This window comes from Haliotis cracherodii, unplaced genomic scaffold, assembly GCF_022045235.1.
Source record: "Haliotis cracherodii isolate W230 unplaced genomic scaffold, xgHalCrac1.p SCAF_5, whole genome shotgun sequence".
Taxonomy (NCBI): domain Eukaryota; kingdom Metazoa; phylum Mollusca; class Gastropoda; order Lepetellida; family Haliotidae; genus Haliotis; species Haliotis cracherodii.
In genome coordinates this window covers 53,808,607-53,834,219 of record NW_027266308.1, presented here as the reverse complement: position 1 = coordinate 53,834,219, position 25,613 = coordinate 53,808,607, and the positions used below count along the sequence as shown (strand labels likewise).

The window sequence follows — 25,613 nt, the reverse complement described above, 5'->3', positions numbered from 1 at the left end:
ATGCCACAGCTACGGAGACTGCAGGACGCATCCCTGGTTTGAAGAGGATATCGGACCAGACTGTCAGGAATCATCTTCGCTAGGCTGGAATCCGACCCAGAAGAACAGTTATCGTCCCTGATTTGCAACAGATCCATCGACAGCGACGTTTGCGTTGGTGCCATACCCTACAGCCTTGGAATTTGAGAAACTGGCGATGAATCACGATTTCTTCTTCACCGGCGAGATGGAAGAGAACGTGTTTATCGTCGTCGAAATGAGCGTTTTCCCCCACATTGTGTACGTGAATTCGACAATTTCGGTGGCGGTATTGTCATGTTGTGGGGGGCCATATCCTACACCACGAGATCTGACTTGGTTGTGGTTCAGGCAAATTTGACAGCAAATCGCTACATGAATCAAATTCTTCAACCTCACCTTCTTCCAATCATTGACCGCCAGAGGGAGCTGTTTCAATAGGACAACGCTCCAACGCACACAACTCGTGTCACGGTAGACTACCTTCATAATGCCAATATCAACGCCTTGCCCTGGCCGTCGAGATCTCCAGATCTCAACCAAGTCGAACACCACTGGGATGAACTCGATCGACGTGTACGTCAACGTCAAAAGACGCCTCAGTCACTCCCACAACTGGCCAACGCGTTACAAGCAGAATGGAGCAGAATTCCGCAGGACAGAATTCGTACATTTATCCAGTCAGTGCCGAGGAGATGCAGAACCGTGATTGCTGCCCGGGCGGTCACACGAGATACTGAGTTCAGCGTAACCTTGTGGCCTTATGTGACAATGAACAGTTTTCAATGCCTTTGTACAAAGACAACATGTGACTATCGAGCTCCAAAATTTCATATTTGTATCTATGATATTAAATGAAATATATCGACTTTATTAGTTACAATAAATTTACAAAAAATCTACCTGTGCGTTTCTATTTTTGAAGAGTTTATAAGTCTTATATACCAGTTGAAAGGAAGGGAATATACCTTCTAATGTATGTCTTGTATACCGGTTGAAGAAGAGGGCTTCCCAGCTAGCCCTACCAAAACAAACTCTAATCTCAAACTACAAAAAGACCCACCCCCATACCGGATAGAAATAAACAACAAAGCCACATCCCCAAACCGATACACACCTAATCTGACCTATAAATAATTCACGAATGGCAATTTCTTGTTTGACAAGGGTGATCGGGCACGGAAGAAGGGCCGCCATTTTAATTTGTTAGCTGAATGTATTCATTAATGACACTTTCATTTTAACGTTTTTAAAATCATCTTTTGAAAAGTCGAATTGACCTTCAACATGGCATAAAATGTCAGAGGTTTAAATAAAGTTGCCTTGTGAATCTAATGGTATCCTCATGTTTGTTGTGTGGAGCAAAATCTTAGTTATGTTTCAGATATAGGTGTCATCGGTATCCCACGTGTGAGTGAGTGAATGTTGTTTTACGTAGCAGTCACAATCCTTCAGCAATGTCACAGCGGCTTGTGAATAATCGAATCTGGGTCAGGGAACTCAGTGACTGAATCTCAAGTATGGGCACGATCCACGCTGGCTGAGGAGGTTGACAACAGTCACTCACGTCACAGGCATTGTGACCACCCGGTCCTCTATATATAAGGGGACGGTGGGGTAGCCTAGTGGTTAATGCGTTCGCTCGTCACGCCGAAGGCCCGGGTTCCATTCCCCACATGGGTACAATGTATGAAGCCCATTTCTAGTGTTCCTTGCCGTGATATTGCTGGAATATTGCTAAAAGCGGCGAAAACCATACTCACTAATTTACTCCAAGCACTCTATATATAGATCTATCAGTCATCTCTTACGACAAGCATGGTGTTCTAGGGAACTCTTCTGTCCCAGGGTCACAATAGCCACCCATATCATGAACTATGGACAATGATCTTGTACTTTGAAGTATCTTCACATCTGACACCCCCTAATCTGAAATCATGCCAGCGTGTCCCTCAACAGGGAGACGACAGCTTCAATACACTGTCCTCAACGCCCGATATCTGTCCGCCTGACAATGCAGAGAGACCGCTCACTTACTCTTGTCGTCTGCATATGAACTGATCGAGCAGATTTCTTCCATATGCTTACGGTCGTCTGCCTCTGACTATCATACCAACATGGCGACTTTAGACGCGTGGGGGGAGGCGGGGCAGAAGTATAAAATCCACGAGGAGACCCTTGCGTTTTTTCGCCAACAAAAAGAGAGGGGAGCAAGACCCTATCCAGAGCTCAGTGTGGAGGAAGCGCGTGAAGCCAACTTGCAGACGTCACTTTTCTACGCCGGAGACACTGAATTCAAAGGCAGCATCAAGGAATTCACAGTTCCTTCCGTTCATTGTCCGGGTAAGGCCGTATTTACAAACAGAGACGGGGGCCCTCTTATCTTGCCCATTCTTATCGGTGAAAAAAAACTACGACAGGGGTCCTTTTATTCAACGAGAGACTTCGCTATGCTGTTATTTATTATATGTTATATATAACAAGCAAGTCGTTTGCTACCTGCAAGTACTATGGCATACATAGTTACATCTTAAACATGCATGGACTTCGTCGTGTTTTCGGAGGCAAGCGTAATTTAAGATAATCAAACAATATTTTCACGTAAAATTATTTTTGCAAAGTGTAATCTTGATGATGGCTTTTCGCCACTGTCGTATGGGTACCGTCGTATACACAGCAGAAAATAATTAACGGGTATTCATGTCAGCTGTTTGCTCGACAGACCAGTTCAGTTATATGTGCCCAGTGAACGGCCATGATAGGTCAAGGTGATATAAGCGGATCAGTGGGACAGTGTTTTTACCCGGCAAGTAACCCAGATCTTTCGCACGTTATCAGTCCAACACAACACACCGACTACACTTCCAGCGGATTCATGTCACCATAATTGCCGCAATCATGCCACTAATATGACAGTTTACGAAAATGATGAAACTTAATTACATCGCTGTATATATCTTTCCTGCTCTTAGCACTTGCATAACTGTTTGATGTGCCATGTTGTCTCCCGATGACGGGGCTGAATACACAGCCAGTATTAAATGCCAGTATTTGATGATAATGACGATGCCACAAATAAAACGTCGACGACGTTAAGCGACGTAATAACACCCGGTGTTGATAATGCAATTTAGAATTGGCTCCTAGTAACCCATGCGTGTCCCAAAAGGCGATCAAAATGGACCAGGTGGTCAGGCTATTAACGACTCCTTCATGTGTCAACCGCTTCCGATGACGTGTTTTTTGTCCAGGTTCGATAATTTACAAACTGTCGTGAAAACGCTGGAATATGCTGACTGCGGCGTTAAACAACATCCACTACCTCACAATGTTTTTACAGTGACGAAGCAATACACTCTCACCAGGATTGATATGTGGTATGATCAGTCACGTTCATTTGAAGTGGTGACATGAATACAGATATATGTACGCGTTGTCACGACGCATTATTTATGATACTGTTGTCAACAGACACATGGCCCCTCAATCGTTGAATTTTATCTTTACTATCTACGTCCAAGGTCAAGGCCGTACACAAAAAGGTTCATATCTTAAACACAAAAATGTCTTTAAACATGAGTATGAAATCAACAGGCCACCTAGATCTTCTTCATACAATGTTTATATTACAAATATTGCTATATTGTATTGTTAATAGCATACAAGACAAACCTTTTAAATGTTTTGTTAAATTTGATTTACACTGTATTGAAATAACCACATTAAGTTCATTAGTTTTTGAACAAATGACCCTGTGCTTGAAATTAACGCGAATGCAAGTAACATATACATGCAAATATAAGGTATGCAATGAGTGAGTGAGTGAATATGGTTTTACACCACTTTTAGCAATATTCCAGCAATATCACGGCGGGGGACACCAGAAATGGGCTTCAAACATTGTACCCCTGTCGGGAATCGAATCTGGGTCTTCGGCTTTCAGATATTTTCCAGCCATATCACGGCTGGAAATCGGCTTAAAGCATTGTACTCATTTGGGAATCGAACCCCGGCCTTTCGTGCTAAGAGCGAACGCTTTAACCAGAAGGCTACCCGACGCCCCGTTACGCAATGAAGTTGACTTGGCCTTCTTCTGGTATGGTGGATTACAGATATAAAACATGTCCACTCTGACAAGAGAAACAGTATGAGTAGAAGATAAAAGAAGAAGAAGTTTTGAATACTATTATGATTAATGCACATCTAAAAAAAACAACCGACTTAATGTTTTATAATTGTGGTGCCCACCATGTCTTTTAGTGGTAAAGGCGGTTGGGAAGCCTATAGCGGTTTAAAGCATTCGCTCGTAACACGAAAGGCTGGGGTTCGATTCCCAAATGAGTACAATGCTATAAGCCCATTTCCCGCCGTGTTATGGCTGAAAAATATCTTAAAGCAATTTAAATCCATACTCACCCACCTTAGCGCCGAATGTCACCATGTTATATGTCTACATCCCCACCTTGACTGTGCCCAGAGGGCGTGGCTGTCAGCGTGTACAAGGACTCCATCTGCCCCCTCACAGCCCCAGTGCTCGTCTACTTCCACGGCGGAGGAATGGTGGTAGGCTCCAGACAGGCTTATGATGTCACCTGTAAACTAATAGCCAGGTACGTTTTGTTATTTTCTTTTCGATGTTTGGTGTTATGAAAGGAAAGGTGTTTCACGAAAGACAATATTGACAAACAAATATGAATGATTTCTATAAAAATAGAAACAATCACTTGGGTAAAAATATACCTCTATCACCCATGCGTTGATCTTCACCCCCGGAAGTGCAAGAGAGGCAGTCAATCTTGTTCACCCATTTAGAAATTCATGTTGGTTTGTTGGATGGTTAGTTGTTTTACGCCGCACTCAGCAATATTCCAGCTATATGACGGCGGTCTGTAAATAATCGAGTCTGGACCAGACAATCCAGTGATTGATACATGAGCATCGATCCACGCAATTGGGATCGATGACATGTTTCAACCAAGTCAACGAACCTGACCATGTGACAGTACCGTGTAAAATGGGCAGTACGTGTTATCTCGCTATACAGTTCTTTTTCAAATTTAGATGTAAAAACAAATACAACTATTAAACTACACATGGCTCCACATAATATTTTTCAACCATTCAGTATTTACTAACATGTAAGCAATCATCACCTCCGGTTACATAAGATATGATTGTGTAAAAATGCCTAATGCATGTCGTAGTCTGTTATGTATTTTGCCTCCCACCTGTATATTGCGACCTGTGACGGGCACCTGCTGCTGTGTTTCAGAGACACGCCCTGTATAGTGGTGAACACGGAGTACCGCCTGGCCCCGGAACACAGGTTCCCTGCACAGTTCAAGGACGTGGAGTGCGTCACTAGATGGGTCTGCATGAACAAGGCACTCATAGGTACACGTGTCTCCTTTCAATTACACAACTTCAGATCATTGAGAACCCTTATATTATAGAAAGGTGATCCATTACTGGCGGAATTACCCTTTAATTAGACCAGGTTTCAGAAGCAGGACCAGAGGTCCTACACTGTTCTGAAATGGGTGATTGGTGTTTTTCTCTCTGGTCAATATAACCCGGGACCCTTGGCAACTAAATGTTGCATAAATACTTTTCATTTACTCAAAAGTGTTGTTGGTGGCCTAGTGGATAAAGCGTTCGCTCGACGTGCTGAAGAGTTGGGTTCAATTCCCCACATGTGTACAATGTGTGAAGGCTATGTCTGTTGTCCCCGCTATGATATTGCTGGAATATTGCTAAATGCGGCGTAAAAGCAAACTTTCTAATTTACTCCAAACATATAACGATTATCATCTTCCCGAGGCAAGTGAGTTAACTGACTATAAAAGTCTAGTTGCCACCCTTGCCGAACTAGGCTGGTATTATGGAGTTACATTTTGGCTGTGCTTACGAGTCTATGCATAGTCCAATCAAAATGGCTCACCGAAATCGAAATCCGGTTTGTAAAATGTCGTGCAGATTTCTGTCGATTGCAGGATTTGCAAAGCATATGCACCGCCAACTCGTTGTCAACAGATATTTTCCAAGTCTTTTCATGTTTTTAATCAAGGTGCTCACGTGATTTGATGCACTTCGCTATGTAAGACCCGTTTTATCACAATATAGATCTTGATTATCAATCAGATCGTTTTGACTGGGCGCCACCATTTTGTTTGAAACAAATGCAAGTGATACGAGAGGTGGAATCTGATTGGTCCATAGAAGAGGCTTAGAAGGAACATCACTCGTAATAACCATTGGTGGCGCTACGGTCGAGCCCAGGAATTCCAGCCTAGTTCGGCAAGGGTGGAAACTGGACTTTTATAGTCAGTTAACTCCCTTGCCTTGGGAAGATGTACGATTATATGTATTCATATTAATTGATTTCTGCTGTCTTTGACAATCTAGATGATTGTAAGAAGTAATGATATAACGCGTGTTTCATTGTCAGAATAAGACAACATATAAAATAAAAGTGACAAAAACCATTTCCATCATCACAAGAAATATCTACTAAAAGCAGAGTCCACTGTACAATTCCAACTATATCATAAGAATGTGTTTTTGGATCACTTCTAAGTAGGTGTTAGCGAAAAGGTTACCGTATCCTGCTACCACCGGTGACACCGTCACAAACACGTGCAAAGGAAAGTCAATTGTTCACTTGAAAAACCCCTGAAGAAACTTTAGAAACAAGGAGTTTAGATTTATGCCTCAAGGTGTCCAGCTGGCTCCACGAGTTTCCAATCACTATGGAGCTGAAGTTTAAAAATCTACTTCATCTTTAATATTTGCGTTCTTGTCTTTTGCAATGTTGTCATCACGTAACGCACCAAAGCACCCGTAGGTATGTGCTCAATGGTAATTTTATTAACATGGCATCACGAATTGTCCACTCCACCCGAAACAAAATATTTACTAATGACGACAAACTGACATTCACACCTAAGATATAAAATCTTGTATGGATTCTATCCAGAGCTTCTATACAGTCTGTCTGATTGTGTTTGTTTGGTGTTTAACACAACACTCCGAAACATTCCAGCTATGTCGCCGGTGTCCCGGTATAAACTCTCCCCCGTACAAATCCTAACGTACTAATGTAAGAAACCTGTAGCCTTTATATATTCTATCGTTATTGTTCAAGTTGTATTTTTTAAAGCCTCAATTGTCGGAAGAAATATATTTATATTTAGCTAATTAAAAACTCTACTGTTGTAAATTCAGGGGCAAGTAACTCTAGTCGAGTTGGTGTTGGAGGCGACAGCGCAGGGGGAAACCTGGCAGCGTCCGTCTGCCACCACGTCAACGTCGACTTTCAGGTGAGCGGCTTGTGTATTCAGGGGCAGGTAACTCCAATGGAGTTGGTGTTGGAGGAGACAGTGCAGGGGGAAACCTGACGGCGTCCGTCTGTCACCACGTCAGCGTCGACTTCCAGGTGAGAGGCTTGTGTATTCAGGGGCAGGTAACTCCAATGGAGTTGGTGTTTGGGGAACCGTGTATCACAATCAGGTGAGCAAATTCAGGGGCAAGTAACTCTAGTCGAATAGAGGTGCGAGATCTCGACTTTCAGGTGAGACACTGGTGTTTTCGGGGGCAAGTATCACTAAGATTCGCTGGGGTTGAAGGAGAAGCAACTTAGCTGTTGGATTTCAAGGTCGATGCGGATTTCAAGGTGAGTGCCAGATGCAGTGCTCGATGGAGTGTTGAAATGAGTTAGTGAGTGAGTATGGTTTTACGCCGCTTTTAGCAATTCTATAGCAATATCGCGGCGGTGGACACCAGAAATTGGCTTCATACATGTTACCTATATCGGGAATCGAACCCTGGTCTTCGGGGTGACGAGCGACCGCTTTAACCACAAGGCTACCCGACCGCCCCATGTTGAAATGATACAAAAGGCATGAGCTCTAATTATGTCTCTATTTACCGTAATTATATGTACGCACATTCCATAGCACAGTTACAATTAGAATATATGGCTATTTAAGTATGGTAGAACTATAGCCCTACTCGACGAAAATAGGAGCCAAACAATTTTAAGAAGAACCCCAACTCTTTTTCCAAGGCCGTATAGATATACCATGGCTGTATTGTCCTGATACTTACAGAACCAATGAGATAAAACAGTGGAAGTAGATGAACTGGTCTTGTTTTAGGTTCTAGTGTACCCTATGACGGACCACACGTGCTCACAGCCATCTTTCGGCGAGTTTGCCACAACACCGGGACTTAACCAAAGCATGATTCAGTGGTAAGTCGGGAAGGGGCCAATGATAGAATGGCGTGTTACGTTGTATCCGGGACATTGGACCCGCATCACGGAGGTCCGCTATGGTACACCTTTATCACACAGAGCTTGGCCTGTGCACTTGCAGTGTACACGCGTCAGGATTACTAGGTGTGGGCACACAATTAGACAGGTCACAATGTTCTGTTTCCAGTCTCAGTAACCATCGTGGATCCTTATGAAATGTTGCAGCAGCTACACGTATCCAGTGAACCATATTTGCTGAAACATCAGTAGCTGACAAATTCTAAGCAAAAAATTCAGGACTTGACAGGTTGTTGTTATTGTTGTTATTATCTAACGCCGCACTCAGCACTATTCCAGCTATATGACGGCGGTCCGTAAATAATCGAGTCTGGACCAGACAATCCAGTGATTGACATCATGAGAATCGATCTGCGCAACTAGGATACAGTGACATGCATCAACCAAGTCAGCGAGCCTGACCACCGGATCCTGTTAGTCGCCTTTTACGACAAGAATGGGTTGCTGAAGACCAATTCTGGCCCGGAATCTTCACGGGACCAGGACCTGGCAGGATGTACCACATCATCGTTTTACAATGTTACCAAACCGATGCACCAAACCTTAGACTAGGCACGTTAGTAAACACCTAAGTTCGGTCCAGCTAATGTTATTATTAACCGCGTGTCTGCCTCTCTTTAATGTTTGCATGTTACTGACGTTTGACTTTAGCTTACGACTGTGCTTTTCTCTCATATCTGCGTCTGGTCTGCCTCTCTCAGATGTTTGCTATAGTCACTATTGCCTTCTTCTGTATGATTTCTGCCAGTGACTGTCGTGTGCTTTTCTCTGATGTCCGCAAGTTATTGTCACCTGCTTCTTTTTGATGTTATCTGTCGTCTGCTTCTGATGTATTCTGGTCACTTTCGTCTGTTGTTTGCATCTTATTGTCGCCTACTTTTCTCTGATGTCTGCAAGTTACTGTAGTCTGCTTCTCTCTGATGTCTGCAAGTTACTCTCGTCTGCCTCTTTCTGATGTCTGCAATTCAATGTCGTCTGCTTTTCTAGGATGACTGCAATTCACTGTCGTCTACTTTTCTCTGGTGACTGCAATTCACTGTCTTCTGCTTATCTCAGATATCTGCAAGTCACTGTCGTCTACCTATGTCTGATGTTTGCATGTTTACTGTCGCCTGCAAATCACTGTCGTCTGCCTGTCTCTGACGTCTGCAAGTCACTGTCGACTGCCTCTCTCTGATATTTGTGAGTAACTGTCGTATAAATTCTCTGTGGTGTCTGCAAGTAACTGTCGTCTGCTTGTGTCTGATGTTTACGTGTTTATTGTCGTCTGCTTCTCTCTGATGTCTGCAAATCACTGTCGTCTGGCTGTGTCTGATGTCTGTTAGTCACTTTCGTCTGATTCTCTCTGTCTGCAGATGACTGTCTTCTGTCTGTGTCTGATGTCCGCAATTCACTGTCGACTTCCTCTCCCTGATATTTGTGACTCACTGTCGTCTACCTGTGTTTGATGTTTGCGTGTTTACTTCGTCTGCTTATCTCTGATGTCTGCTGGTCACTGTTTTCTGCTTCTCTGATGTCTGCAGGTCTGACGTTTGCCTCTCCATCATGTATGGTTGTTGTAGGTTCCAGGACCTTCACTTCTCCTCCCCTGAAGAAGTGAAAGATCCCCGCTACTCTCCCTTACTACACAAAGACTTCAGTCGCCTGCCACCGGCAATATTTGTAATAGCAGAACTGGACCCTCTAAGAGATTGTGGATACGGTAGGTGACTTAAGTGCAGTGCATGATCTAACAATACGGACTCGGGGAATTAAGGACGTCAGCTTACGTGCTTAAATAACGACAGTAATCTTGATATGTATCTGTGTACCAAAAAAGCGGATTTTAAGCTTGGCTATTAGCCAAATAATGACATAAACCTTCAGTCTTTGGGATTCATGAACAAAAATACAAAGGTCATAGAACAACGCATGAAAATTATCTAAAATTAAATTATGATTATATTTCATAGAGAATGTTTCTGTATTTTGTGTCCAAGCGTCTTCCTAGACTATTTTCCCGGTTCGCCCCGATTATGTTTCTAGGTTTGTCAGCACCATACCCGTGCTCGTGGGTTTCACCGAAGTGGATAACGTCTGAGACCTGCATCACTTCGGGCTTTCCTCCCACATTAAGCTGACACGCCGTGATATAACTGGAAAACTGTTACAAGCGGCGTTAAACCAAACTCACTCACTCACTCCTAGACTATTTAATGGTGCGTCCCTAAACAGACTGAAGTTGTTTGCTGGTTTTACCTTATGTCATGTCCTGCCTGTATATACATGGTGCGTCTCACACATTTGGGTGTGTGTATTGATCTGACAGTTTCCCGATGACACTCTTCTGCCAAAGCCCTTTTGTCATAATCATATAATTCAGTTCAGTTTGAAAACAGGGTTTTATATAAAAGGATTCTTATATAAGCACTGGTTGTGGCCATATATCTTGAAGCTGCTATTTTTCGCGTTACAAGCCCCAGTGAGTTTGAATATATATTTCAAATGATGTGTATGCTTTCCATAGCCTATCGGGATAAATTATCGTCTGCTGGCGTTACAACTGACTGCATCACTCTCCAGGGGGCGCCCCATGCATTTTTCCACATGCCAGGTAATAAGTTAAACAGTTAATAGCTTGTACAGGTAGACACCATCACGAAAACCTTAACATTATAAACAGCATGTGATTATTACGGTGCGTGCGGATAACGTCCATCTATCCTTTTCACTAACTCAAATTTGCAAACTTCTTGCTAGTTCCTCGGAACAGATAATTGCCTCAGTGTCGTCTCAGGGTGATTTGGATTCGCTATATATCTGATAAAAGGGGAATACAATTCATCGTTATCGCTGCACGACGTTAAATTCTTAATGGCAGACGTGTCAATTGTTCCATCAATCTGCCCTAGTCATGCATTATGAAACAACGTTGTCGTTACTGGTTAAGAAGAAGGTCAAGGTCCTCTGAATTTATACTCTATAGAAAGGCTAAGACCCATGCTCTGTAGCATCTCGCTCAGTTTGTGATGCGACAATGTTACGGTTATAACGACCTCATCATCTTTATTTGGGATAACCAGAATCATTTATAATCAAATAAAAAATGTATTATCACTTTCAAACTATATCGCATATTGTTCTGATTTAGAGCTTTAATCAGGTAAATACATTGTTATCATCACGTCCTTTTATCGTTTTTAGGAAACTATGAAGTGAACTGCCGTTTGTCCTACGAAGCTGTTACAAGGTTCATCCGCAAATTTAGTCACTGAGAAAAAGGATCAAAACCACGAAGCTCCATGAAGGGATACAGGCAGAAAACAAATATAGGGCCCGTGACTCTTAACTGAGCAGACAATGTACGCTATTGCTCACAAGTACTTACCGTATTTGACGTAATAAGCGCCCCGCTTTAATAAGAGCCCGCGGCAATATTGGGTATTATATTGGCTAGAGAACAATCCCAATTAGCACCCCTTCCGATTGATGTACACAGGACTTATTTATTCGTGTAAAATACGCACTCGTGTGTTATATGCACCCTTAATTATATGGGCAATTAAATTCTGAAAAATATATCTGTCGTGTATGATACGCACATACTTTTCTTTTGTATCATTTCAGGTTGTCAGCATAAACCACGAAATTTACGATCTTTCAGCTCTGTTTTTTCTCACCAAAATTATATTCTAATAAGAGCCTCCTCCTTTTTGAGATTTTTGAGAGCGACCCGGGAGCTTATTTAGTCGAATACGGTATCTCTTTTTCCGTTATAATGTTCGTCATATCTTTGCAGTACCAGACCGGTACGATACGAGAACAAGCGTACAGAGGTACCTTGGTCATTTTGTAAGCGCCAATGTTTTGCCAAACTACCCTGCAACTCTCGCGGAACCGCAGTACAGCCGTAAGGGACTGGTCATTTATTGTAGGGAGGCGAGTTGATATTTGTCTTAGAACTTAGACACCCCCACCCCCACCCCATAATATGTGACCTGTCTCAAAGCAGTTGTTATAGTGTAAGCAGACACTGATCATAGCTAGAATTCCTCAAGATGCATGTTCACAATCACTTGTAATAAAATACATAAACAAATGATCAAACCACTACCTATAGTTTTGTTGTTTCTCATCGTACAACCCACTGTCAGGAACGATAATCGCCCCGTGCACATTCTAGATTAGAATTGGTCGTCAGCAGTTGCCCCCCCTGGATTTTTTATAGAAAACAGTTTTATTTGAATTAAGTTGGGGACAAGTGATACTTGTACAGATATTTGCCCTCCCTGTCAAAAAATGTTAACTACGGCCTTGGCAACCTATGCCTGTCGTGGATCGGGTGATCAGGTTTGGTGATGTGGTGGATTATGTGACATCTTTCCCCTATGGCGTTAGACGTTGCACATAATATCAATCACGGGTTTGTCCTGTCCAGACTCAATTATTTTCAAGCCGGCGTCATATATCTTGAAAATTGCGGTGTAAAATAACAAGGTAGCAGACAAGAACAAAGTGGCCTGTGACATACAAAGGATATTGATATGCGTGCGTGACTTGGGTTTAAAACCGATTCACTAAGTTCAGATTTCACGGAGTAGTTGCAAAGCAGGACTCTATCATTGCCTTTGTGCAGCCGTCTCCGTGGCCTAATGGATAATGCGGCTGTCCGGAGGAGGGAAGTTCGAGGTGTGATCCCCGGCCGCGACATACTAAGATACATTAAAAAATGGTACTTGGTGTCACACTGGCCGACATTAAGGGGATAAAACAAAAACTGGAGTCAGTATTCTGAGTGGGGTATTCATGTTATACTGAGGCATAGTGGGCTGGCACTATAAAGCCGGTATTAGTCACATACACACACACGTGCATGCACGTCGCTATTTTCAATAATCTTGAACGCGACGGTAAACCCCATTTCACCTCACTCATGGACGTCATCATCGAGACATCTAAATATCAGGTTTATGACGGGTAAAGGTATGTTTGATGTCGCCAGGTTCTCCTGTATACAACTGGCATGGCCCTCAGACCAACAGTGTCACAATTTCAAGTTTGTTGGAGGTGCATAAACGAACCTGAGAATATACCTGCTAAGTATTGGGGTTACCGTGACCTGGGCCCGGATTTGTAACAACCTCGGATCTTAAGGATAATCTCACAGACGTATAATAGTCAGGCTTTCTTCTAGAATACTGCACACACACCTACACAGACGTATGCAAGAAAATAGTCAGGCTTTCTTCTAGAATACTGCACACATACCTACACAGACGTATGCAAGAAAATAGTCAGGCTTTCTTCTAGAATACTGCACACACACCTACACAGACGTATGCAAGAAAATAGTCAGGCTTTCTTCTAGAATACTGCACACATATTTACTTCAGAGCGAGGACTTCGGACACCTTCCAGTCATCATCATGCAACTTTCACATTTCCTCTGCTGTGAGACGGGTTATGACGACATATCTATTTACTCCGGGTGAAATCTGGAACCAGCCATTTAGTACTGGGGTTGCGAGGTGGTGTGGGAAGAATTGGTATTATTTATGGTGATTGCTTCAAATAATGCTCAATAATGCTCTCTCTCTCTCTCTCTCTCTCTCTCTCTCTCTCTCTCTCTCTCTCTCATAGTCGATTTCCCAGCTATGTTGTTTCATGACTTATTAGCAGAGCCGTGTTTAATGTACAATTCATGATGAACCTAAGTGGTAAATTTTATTTGTTTATAATTGCCAAATATCATACAAAACGCATGTATAACACCACAGTGTGTATGTTATATACAGTAATTGACTTGATACAGGGACACTACGTGTACAAGTCATGTTGTATTTATAAGTGCTTACAACGCCTTATCACGCATCGACTGATAACCAGTCGGCGTGTACTGTCGCTGCTCTATATATGGAGTGAAAATATATATATCTGCTTCGAAGCGTGTAAAAAGGGCCTAGCGATAGAAGAGTCGGGAGAGTCCCGGAGGTGGCGACAAGGCAAGGTCACACGTAGCTGATCAGGGCTGTATACCTCACTCCGGAATAGATAAGTCATATCACATCCCTGTATAAGACACGGGACGGGACCAGCATGTCTACAGTCGAGGCGTGGGGTGAAGCGGGTCTCAAGTATGACATTCACGAGGAAACTCTGGATTATTTCCGAATCCTGGAGGGTCGGAAGGACCGGCCCATAATCGAGCTGACACCCCCCGATGCTCGGGAGGCGGGACTGATAACAGCCAAGTTGTTCGGGGGTGAAGTTGAGTTTGACGGTCAGATCAAAGAGTTTAGGGTTCCGTCACCTGCGGATCAAGGTAGGTCAACCACGTGAACGGAGTACGACTCGGCGCACTGATTACATCTGCTGCTGTGTGAAAGTAAAAGCCTTTTTATTGATAAACCGATAACAATGAACGATTGAAGCGTGAAAAAAAAAATACAGGGATTTTTAGACAAATATGTTTATAAGATATGTTGCTGGTTATCCCTGATGCATTATTCGATGTTAGCTTGTATGTGTATTGTCACAACAGATACACCTTACACAAGTATTTGTTAAATTACTGCTTACCTCTGTTGAAATACTGGATATTAACCTTGTATGTGTATTGTCCCTCAAACAAAAATAAAAGACTACTGCTTATACCTGTAGAATTATTGGATGATAGTCCCATAATATGTATAGTCCTAATGCACCCTTACCTATGTAGTGATAGATTAAGTACTAGCCAACACTATTAAATTATTCGATTTTAGCTTTGTATGTACATTGTCAATGCCCACAGAAACATCCTTACGCAAGTATTTATAAATGTTACTTGTTGTCCCTGAAGCATTATTCGACGTTAGCCTCGTAATGTGTATTGTCTCAATACACTTCACAAACGTGTTGCATTTGGATGTAAGCACTGTTCTCACAGGTAGGACAGCCAGTGCGTCATATCGTACAAGCTGACTGTGCTGTGCAAGTGGACAATATGCACGCATGAACTGTGTTGTTATTTCCCACTCATGTGCATCCGACGACGCCCTCGACGACCTCTACACCGTGGGAGTCTGTAAACTACTTTGTGTGACAATACACTAGCAGCGTGTTTTCTCACATCGACACGCGGGTTAGCTGCACTCCGTCATCGCACCCTCGTCATATTTCCGGTGAACAAAATCTAGGAAGCACCCCGGCCATACCTGTCGTAACAGTCGAGAGATGGGGTCATGTGGCAACACGGTGTCACCTGGTTTATCGTTGCTCATACTATCAATCACTGGCTGGCCCGATTCTGTACTTGCCGCCGTGATACAGATGTTGTTTTACTGAACGTCGTTAAACGTCACCCACTTCATCCATGGCCATTTTCCCAGACAGCATACCAGTGAGCGTCTACAGAACAACGAAATGTCCCCCAGAAGCCCCCGTCGTTGTCTACTTTCATGGTGGGGGCTTCGTCGTAGGATCACGGGCAACAGTGGACAGTATATGCAGATCCCTCGCCAGGTGAGACAGTAGACAGTATATGCAGATCCCTCGCCAGGTGAGACAGTAGACAGTATATGCAGATCCCTCGCCAGGTGAGACAGTAGACAGTATATGCAGATCCCTCGCCAGGTGAGACAGTAGACAGCATATGCAGATCCCTCGCCAGGTGAGACAGTAGACAGTATATGCAGATCCCTCGCCAGGTGAGATGTTATACAGTAAATGTAGGACCTTCGCAGGGTGAGACAGTAAACAGTATATGCAGAACCATCGCTATGTGAGACAGTACACAGTATATGCAGATCCCTCGTCAGGTGGGAATGTAGACAGTACATGCAGATCCCTCGCCAGGTGAGACAGTAGACTGTGTCTGTGTGTCTGTGTGTGTGCATATGCGGTCGTGTGTGTATCTATGCAGAGACCATATTCCGATCGTTATATGTTCTCGTGTGTGTGTGTGTGTGTGTGTGTGTGTGTGTGCGCGCGTGTGTGTGCCATCTGAATACTTACACTGAAATCACACAGTCCACACACTACACACATCATCAATCTTATCCAGGGGGAGAGGCTGAGCTTCAGCCCCTTTCGGGAAGCAGATCCTTTCCCAATAAACCACCTAGTTGTATTACATATAGGTCGCTATGCAGGAAGTGAGGCTCAGTGTCGTTTAGCGCCCGGCAGGCCCTGTCCGAGATGTATTTGAAGGAAAAATAAACACTTTTATGTTTACATCGCAGCTAATCTCTTATTTCCTTTCAGTGAAGACTAAACATGAGCTGCTGTAGACATATGTGAACATACATATTTAAGATATGAGTAGTTATTTATTCATGCAAATGTATCAATCGTGTACACAATGACACAATGAGGATTTTCAAGACAAGTGTAAATTTGTCCACACGTGTACTCGTCTCCGCGCCCATTGGCCTGGTGCCACTGCAATTTTGTTACAAGGAAACTGCAATATTGTTTAAAGAATACTGCAAATCTTTAAAAGAATATTGCAATATTGTTTAAAGAATACTGCAATATTGTTAAAAGAATATTGCAATATTGTTTAAAGAATACTGCAATAGTAATAAAAGAATATTGCAATATTGTTTAAAGAATACTGCAATATTGTTGCAAGGACACTGCAATGTTGTTAAAAGAACACTCAAATTTTGTTACAAGAATACTTCAGTATTGTTAAAAGAACACTGCAATATTGTTTAAAGAACACTGCAATATTGCAGTGAAAGAACACTGCAATATTGTTACAAGAATACTGCAATTTTGTTGAAAGGACACTGCAATATTGTTAAAAGAACACTGCAATATTGTTTAACGAATACTGCAATATCGTTAAAAGAATATTTTAATATCGTTAAAAGAATACTGCAATATTGTTTAAATAACACTGCAATATTGTTACAAGAATACTGCAATATTGTTAAAAGGATACTGAAATACTGTGTAAAAAATACTGTAATATTGTTAAAAGATTACTGCAATATTATTACAAGAACACTGTCTTATTGTTACAAGAACACTGCAATATTGTTTGAAGAACACTGCAATATTGTTACAAGAATACTGCAATATTGTTACAAGAATACTTCAGTATTGTTAAAAGAACACTGCAATATTGTTTAAAGAACACTCCAATATTGTTACAAGAATACTGCAATAGTTACAAAAATACTGCAATATTGTTTAAAGAATGCTGCAATACTATTACAAGAATACTTTAATATTGATTAAAAATGCTGCAATATTGTTTCAAGCATTCTAAAACTTCACTCACTGATTTAGAAATATATGCTTGACAAATATACACTGGACAATCGAGGACGCATGGCTGTCTAAAATACAACTGCTGCCTCCCGGATCAAGCTGACACTGAATATACTGGTATAACTGAAACACAGTCGAAAGCGGCATTAAAACAACCTCACTTCTTGATACTACACAATTGCTGGGGACGAATTGATATTAAATATATCAATGCTACGTATTTCTTAATTCAGTTAAAAAAGGCAACATAAAGTGTCTCTGATAAATCGTAGTATACTGAGTTTTATAGTAATTACACGTGATTGTGTTCACACAGGGATACTCCTTGCACAGTAGTGAGTGTGGAGTACAGACTTGCTCCAGAGAACAAACTGCCGGCGTGTCTGGACGACGCCGTGTGTGTGACGCGCTGGGTGAAAATGAACAGAGCACTGATAGGTGAGTTATTGCTATTGCATTCGTGACCAACTCGTGTTATTCCCGGACAAGCCGAATCGCGACTCGTGCCTCTCCCGTGGCCATTTTTGAGACTGGGTTCCGTCTAAGCGCAAACGGGTATCGCTAAAACAAGTGTCAACTTGTTACGTAATGATTCGCGTATATTTGCCCCATATATCATATATATTCCTGATGCTACTGAAAACACATTGGGCCTTACATTATTATACAGTATAGTTGAACACATTTAAATGTATCTTGGGTATATTTTTAATTGCAAGGCATATGTAAAATCAAAACTTATTCCTGAGGGATTCTTTGGCCGAAGTACTAGAAGCCATACGCGCATTCTGATTGGTTTGTCGTATTTTCGCACATAACATTCATCGATACGGGGACGAGTCTTCTTGTAGGTTACGGAAAGGGGCGAGTGGTGACCAGAGACCATATACCTATATACTACTACATATAATATATATATATATATATTTACCAATGTCGTTGTCTTTCACGACGCTATACTTTGACAAAAAAACATGTCAGCATGACCCTCTCGTGCATACACATTATGCACAACATACACAACTTTTGATATGGGTAGTCATAGTGTCTATTGGTTAAGACTTATTGTCCGTTATTGGAAATGTTGTCATACGACTAGTATGTGATAGTGCCACGCTTATTCAGCTTTATTTCCTGTATTTTCGTTAGCTGTCCTCGGAGTGAAGTAGGCCTAACAGCATGTACATGTCTGTGTCATGTCAAAAGTTGAGTTGTTTGATATATCTGATATACATGTATAATATGTCCAACTTTTGAGTATTGAAAGCATCTGAAGCTAATTTGAATTTCTTTGTCAGTTACACTGATCAGGTCTTTGAAAGGCATTTTGAAATTGGTTGAAAATAAAGACATGAAACGTTTTATGGGGAACCCAAAGAAATAGCTCCTGGGCCCACTTGCACAAAGCGATCTTAGCGCTAAGATGATCTTAACTCCCATACTTTAACATAGGCTTACAATAGTCTTAGCGCTAAGATCGTTTTGTGCAAGTGGGCCCTGAACGGGTGGTAAACAATAAATAACTTCTCATCCAAAAGGCATACTAAATAAGGGAACGGGGCTTGACATGACATTCGCAAAGATGATCGGGGATGTATATAACACCAGATACCAACAGCCAGCCCTCAGTTCCGTTTTGTTCATATGGAAACCATTTCAGCACAGCAATGAACCTTCTCACGCTAAAATGCTCAATGTTCCCTTGTTTAGTTCCTTGAGTATGTCTATGAACATGTATTCACTGTGTGACAGGTGCAAACAACATCAGCGCTCTTGGCACAGCCGGGGACAGTGTAGGTGGTCACATCGCTTCCACAGTGTGTCATGAGGTTCCGGACGTAGACTTTCAGGTAACGCTGAACTTGTTTGTTTTAACGAAATGTTAACGATCGTTTCTTAAAGAAGCCTGTCAGCTTAATCTGCCAGGAACAGAACATGACATAGGTCGTAGTCAGTTAGCCCTGCGATGTTGTCATATCCTGTCAGACCAAGAATCAGTGCGAATCTGATATTCGAAGCCACGATCATAGGATCCTGGTGCGCCCAAGGGACGCAATGCTACACGCAACCCTTACCCACATATGAATATTCTCTCAAAACGAATTTTGCTTTCGGCATTAAAATACATATACCAGATGCCCGATTCCATCTATTTGTGAGATATTATATCAGTGTTAACACGATTAATATGGCATCAAAGTTTCACTTCTATCCGTCTAATAATTTTTTACATTGGTCTGACCTTGTTAGAAAGCAAATCCTTGTGTTTATACAACTAAACCAGCGACCAAAAGAAATTTGAGAATTACATAAGATTACCGTTCCCGGAAGTTAGTAAGGTGTCACGCGCTGGGAAGGTTAGCTTGCTCTTGGGCCAGAGAAGACGTACATGGTTTTGAATCCATGTCCTGTGCACCCCCCGTCTGTATCCGCCCATGTTGTATGTCTCATGTATGCCCATCCAACAACGCTTTGTGCAAGTCCCCACCTACATCAGCCGCCCCCTATGTGCTATGTGCTATGTCCCGGATGTTGCAGGTGCTGGTGTACCCGATGGTGGACCTTGAGAATACATATCCTTCCGTGGCAGAGTTCGCCAACACGCCAGGACTAAACAAGAACGCCCTGGAGTGGTAGGCTTCAACGTTATCAAATGGACCTGAAATACTTTTATGTTTTCGTATTACTTAATATGTTGTGTCCGTGGACACGTTCGACAAAACGACTGTAGCGCTGAGACTTTATGTTAAAGGGGGCTGGGGACGAGGCTCAAACAAATTGGCAGCCCTCGATTATATACACACATGTATTAGACAATTGGTATGAAACACTGGATAATCGAAGATGCAGCCAATCGTTCAAACACTATCTGTAAGCTTTGATTATGTAGATCAATATGATATTGAATAACCTTATTACATGTCGACGGTTCATTAATACAACAGACAGAGCACAGTTTCACACCGTACACTTACATCGTCATCACCTGTAGAGAGTATATCGTCCCTCCTAATGGATTTTAATGCTTCAAAATATATAATGTTTATACTTCGTATATATTGATGATGATGATGATGATGATGATAAAGGAGAGAATTTATGGATGTCAACTTCTTTGCAATGAGAACCACAACGTGTCGGAATATATTCTTACCCCTTTATCAGTTTAACGAGTAAGCGTATACTCCGAAACCTGATAAAGGAATAAGCATATACCCCGAAGGTTGTGTTCCTCATAATAAAAAAAAGTTCTCTCTTGTGTGCATCACTTCTAAGTGCCATTCGGAGACTTGATGATGACGATGGTTGTTTGAAGGTTTGAGAACCACGCCCTCACATCGCCAGCTCAGCTGTCTAACCCGCGTATAACTCCACTGTTGAGGAAGCAGTTCTCTGGACTTCCCCCTGCCTTGGTGCTCCTCGCTGAACTAGATCCACTGAGAGACTGCGGATACGGTAAATTCTAATCTGATATCAAGGGATTAAGTTGGATTTAACGCCTCTTTGAACAGTATTCCAGTTGTATCATGGCGTGTCAGCTTAATGTGGGAGGAAAGCCCGTTGGAAGCGTTTGCCACGGGAAAAGTCTTCAAACCTAGAGTCAGGATAAACCTTTGATTCGATCCCACCATCACCTGATCAAAGGCCCCCGGTCCATATACATGCATATACCTTAGCTATAAATCTTTGTGACATATAATCAGTCACTTTTTTAAGGTCGACCGGTATCTGTGTACTACCTGGCTTGGGAAAAACTGGGCATTAGCCCCATGTTGGTACCAGTATATTAATTGTTAGGTGACAAAATCCTTGCTTATGCAATGCCATGGATAAAGGTATTACATCTCCCGATAAAACAAATTGCATATTTTGAAAGAATGTCTAAAATCTCCAGTGACAGTCTGCTAATCTCTGAAGATTTATATGGTCATAAATAGTGCTTCCTTAAAATTGGTTATTTGCTTATAAAAGAAATATAAAATATTTTGCGTTTGTTTCTATGCCCACTAACGGACTATCGTTTCCTGATTATAAAATGGGCGTGGCTTGTGTTGTATTATTGCGCTGGGCGATGTCACTGATTTCGTACTGATGTCTACAATTTGTTTGTGTTTATCTGTTATAATTGAATAGGTAGTCTGTCAAGTTATTATTGTTGACGTACATATTTGTAAGAATATGTTGTTTCCGTTATGGAGTTATAAACCTTTAAACCGGTGTGCTGACTTGGGGTAAATCCACTACGCGTATTTACACAGTACGCACATAGGGTTTTACGTTTATATCTCTGTAAATGCAAAACATATTGAAGTCAATTCTTAAATAATTTTCTTTCATATCAGATTAGTACCCTAAACGACTTCAAGATTTATTGACTCATATTTTAGCTTACCGTGACCGAATATCTGAGGCTGGCGTGCAGACAAAGCTGGTGTTGGTGAAGGGAGCGCCACATGCCTTCTTCAGGATGCCAGGTGAGCTACAGGCAATATATACATAGATGTTCCGCATTCACATATTGGACAACCACGAAGGGACCTGGGTTAACTTAGCTCCCAGCACTGTACTGCTTGTCGTTTGGGGGCGACTATATTAATACGGTGCATGCTGGCTCCGTGGCTGCTTCCGTCACACAACGCTCCGATGGCGTAAACCGGTGCTCATGTTTTCAATCACTGGTTTGCCTGGTCCACACTTGAGTAATATCACCTGTGACTTTACCAGGTATTTGCTGACTGCCACGTCTTGTTACATTCACGCACTATACGGTGTCTGTTGGTCTCTCATGTAATAGAGACAAGTAGAAGTAGGAAACAAAAAGATCCGAATCATACATATCTACAACTTCGCAGCTGAAACATTAACCAAGGATTAACTTGAACGTATATTTCTTCCTTACACATTGAGTAATTTCATTTCTGGGGACACGTGATACATGTTGTTTAAGAAATCTATTGATGCAATAATGTTGCAGGTCACTTCAAACTGCTTTGTGCATCAGCATATGCAACAGTGTCGGAATTCATCAGGAAACACGGCAGCAACAAGGACGCACCCGCGGACGAATAGCACCACGTGACCATGCTACGTCATATCCGCCCTGTATTGGCATATGTCCACTCCCAGACACCCGACTGCCTTGTCAACAGAATGTTCCAATGTCTCAATACTCAAGCTTTACTTGTAATGGGCAGATTTTTATACTTCATTTCAGTTGTGTTTTTGGAGTTTATTTTAATTGTTATGAAATATTCTAATAAAGCATTTTGAAAAAACAAAACGGATTAGCTTTGTCAAGAATATGTCATGTGGTCACGCATGATAAAATAATATTGATTGCAACCACAAACAAACTGTAATCGTCGCCTCCGTTCCAATTGATTTATACATAATCATATATTGATGATACTAAATTTTTCAAATGCACCACAATTTTTTTAATAGCAATTGCCATTTATGCCGAGTACCAGGTAAGATAACGAGTACTACCTGTTAACGTCTTGTGGTGTGACGCGACCTGGGTATCGAACCACCGACCTTCCGCTCACCGAGCAAACGCTCAATCCATTTCACCACGTGGCGGAAATGAATGATATCAGGGAATGTTTGAAAATCGGAAATTGTCATAACATAACGAAAAAACATCAACTTTACCAACAAAACAGTGTATCCCAAGTGGCATTTTTGCACATTATTTTTTCTGTGTAACATGCGTATCAACAATTACCCCTGACCAAAGCATCATTAACTTTTATGTGGAATCTGATGTGAAATAAGATGGGAAAGATGAATTCTAAGAAGATTTGTTTAATCTGGAACAGGTCAGAAGCATGTTCATTTGACCTAGCTGACGCCAAGGGCGTTAACTGACTATATAGGGACTTTTATAGTAGGTTAACGCCATTACCTCGAGAAGATGACCTGGCTGAAACAATAACCCTCTGATGGGACACTGAGCCTTGATCTGACTGAAACAATAACCCTCTGAGTGGACACTGGGCCTTGATCAGTTCTAAGTTTAATGTTAAGCCTGGTGTTCAGCCTGAAATAACCCCGTCTGTTTCACCCTCGACAATGCCATTAGGCTTGACCACGCCGGAAGCTGGCTATGATGACTCGTTCTGAGTCGTCCAACTCTGTAACGTAGTTACCGTTGCTGTTACTGACGTCCCCTTCTGTTTTCAACAGAAAAAAAACCGATTGCTTTTGCTGTGCTGACCTCCACCTTTCGCTCACTACTGTATCTTTCCAAGTGTTTCTAGGGAATAATTGCCAAATCCCACTTGAATTATCACTGATGGCCATTTTTACTTTTATTTTTTACATCACATTACCGTATTCGACATTATAAGCGCCCAGGGCGCTCTCAAAATAAGAAATAGGGGGCTCTTATTACAATATTATTTTGGTGAAAAGCAAAAGAGTTGAAAGATCGTAAATTTCGTGGTTTATGTTGACAGCCTGAAATGTTAATATACGAAAGATATATTTTTTTCCAGAATATAATGCCCCATGATTAAGGGTGCACGTAACACACGTATTACATTGATCAATGTGATACATTGATCAATCGAAAGGGGTGATAATTGGGATTGTTCACTAGCCAATTATTTAGCAAATATCGCCGTGGGCGCTTATTAGAGCGGGGCGCTTATTACGTCGAATACAGTATCCCCGGGTAGTAGCCTCTTACGACAAGCATAAGCAGCTGAAGATCAATTCCAACCCGGATCTTCATGGGCAACAAAAAAATGATGATAATTACTTTTAAAACTCTTTATTCATAATAACTACAATAAAAGGCAACAAAAAATCAAAATACCTATGTAATAAACCACTATAAAATAACAAGGGACAGCAGTGTAAAATACCTGGACAAATGAGCTAAAATATCAAAAACTGTTTTGGCCACATATGAGATTAAAGCATTTGAAAAGCTGCAACAACAAATGCATCGTCATAAGCTTTAAGCCATACAACTATGGATGAAAACAAGATATGATTAACACTTCCAAATACAATCATCAAGTTCTCCGTTTAAGTTTCAACAGTTTGTAAATTCCTCCTCTTGGCCCCAACAGACAAGGTAATGTTGGACTTAATAAATACAGCCTCAAATAATTATCTCCTTAAGTATGTAAACCAATATTTGCCAAAAATATGACAAACATAAAATATTACGAAAATATACACCAATATATTCTTCTAAAATCATTACAAAATTACCTTGAATCTATTCTAGAAACACAACTTGGATATGTAATGGATATTGTGTAAAGTTATATATTTGTCAGTTATAAAAGTCATGCACACTCACAAAGTAAATGTCTAATTTCTTGCATAAAACATTTTTCTGTGAAACATGAAAAGGATAGAGAAAAGAATGTGAAGGATTAAGCTCTTCAGGTATCATATCTGAGTAAGATCTGATTTGAATGCGATAGTTCACAAACTTTGTCGTCAATTCCAGCATCTTGTTAGTTATCCAATCAAATTGTGTCACCTCAAGCTCCTAACAGGGTTAATCCTCAGCTCTGAGGCAGCTTCTCATTCTCTATTTTTAGTACTGATTATTTTGGGTCACCTAAATGTTTAATGATTAAGGATTATTAGTGAAAGTTCTCTAGTCAAACTTGGTCCCTTCATCATCACTGAAGTCAAATACATATGCATGAGACTCCTTTCCATTGTTGGTTTTGACCTGGTGTTGATAATTCAGGCCATTTCTTCAGTTAATCACAACCTAAGTTGCACAGGGAACCACCAGATGGCAAAAGAAAGTAAGACAGTTCCCACTTTTAGCACCAACGCAAATTCAAATCTTACTAACCCTCTGACCTAACAATATAACATTAACATGAGTTAAGGTGTTAGTACTTACCAATTAAGTTTGTATTAAGTTTATCGTCAAGATCAACAAATACTACTTCTCTTACCACTGACCATTTTAAACAAACACAGATATATGAGATCATGATACAGTAAGGTTATTACACTGTAGACTATATTATGAGATATCTAC

The 25,613-nt window shown here is 41.5% G+C and overlaps 2 protein-coding genes across 3 annotated transcripts; both read left to right on the top strand.

The window, feature by feature from the left end:
* The first annotated feature begins 1,970 nt into the window (after positions 1–1,970).
* Positions 1,971–11,987, top strand: LOC139443311 (ethyl acetate hydrolase-like). The gene is made up of 8 exons (XM_071224290.1): positions 1,971–2,361; positions 4,496–4,628; positions 5,291–5,412; positions 7,243–7,337; positions 8,175–8,269; positions 9,913–10,052; positions 10,857–10,943; positions 11,534–11,987. The coding sequence occupies exons 1-8, from the start codon at positions 2,136–2,138 to the stop codon at positions 11,602–11,604; spliced, it is 969 nt and encodes a 322-aa protein (XP_071080391.1). The 5' UTR covers positions 1,971–2,135; the 3' UTR covers positions 11,605–11,987.
* Positions 11,988–14,235: 2,248 nt separating this feature from the next.
* LOC139442516 (ethyl acetate hydrolase-like) lies at positions 14,236–22,830 on the top strand. 2 transcript variants are annotated; one of them, XM_071223332.1, is made up of 9 exons: positions 14,236–14,651; positions 15,700–15,832; positions 17,907–18,028; positions 19,343–19,440; positions 20,129–20,223; positions 20,907–21,046; positions 21,979–22,065; positions 22,566–22,701; positions 22,744–22,830. In XM_071223332.1, the coding sequence occupies exons 1-8, from the start codon at positions 14,426–14,428 to the stop codon at positions 22,658–22,660; spliced, it is 996 nt and encodes a 331-aa protein (XP_071079433.1). In that variant the 5' UTR covers positions 14,236–14,425; the 3' UTR covers positions 22,661–22,701; positions 22,744–22,830. The 2 variants fall into 2 exon arrangements, with proteins under 2 accessions (XP_071079433.1, XP_071079432.1); XM_071223331.1 differs by having other exon boundaries at positions 14,237–14,651; positions 22,566–22,822.
* Positions 22,831–25,613: the final 2,783 nt, after the last annotated feature.

Excerpts from the sequence above, each read along its gene's own strand:
- LOC139443311 (XM_071224290.1), top strand. The coding sequence starts at position 2,136 with ATGGCGACTTTAGACGCGTGGGGGGAGGCGGGGCAGAAGTATAAAATC. Across the intron at positions 4,629-5,290 it reads ACCTGTAAACTAATAGCCAG|AGACACGCCCTGTATAGTGG; the intron begins GTACGTTTTGTT and ends GCTGTGTTTCAG. Across the intron at positions 7,338-8,174 it reads ACGTCAACGTCGACTTTCAG|GTTCTAGTGTACCCTATGAC; the intron begins GTGAGCGGCTTG and ends GTCTTGTTTTAG.
- LOC139442516 (XM_071223332.1), top strand. The coding sequence starts at position 14,426 with ATGTCTACAGTCGAGGCGTGGGGTGAAGCGGGTCTCAAGTATGACATT. Across the intron at positions 14,652-15,699 it reads TCCGTCACCTGCGGATCAAG|ACAGCATACCAGTGAGCGTC; the intron begins GTAGGTCAACCA and ends CCATTTTCCCAG. Across the intron at positions 20,224-20,906 it reads AACAAGAACGCCCTGGAGTG|GTTTGAGAACCACGCCCTCA; the intron begins GTAGGCTTCAAC and ends GGTTGTTTGAAG.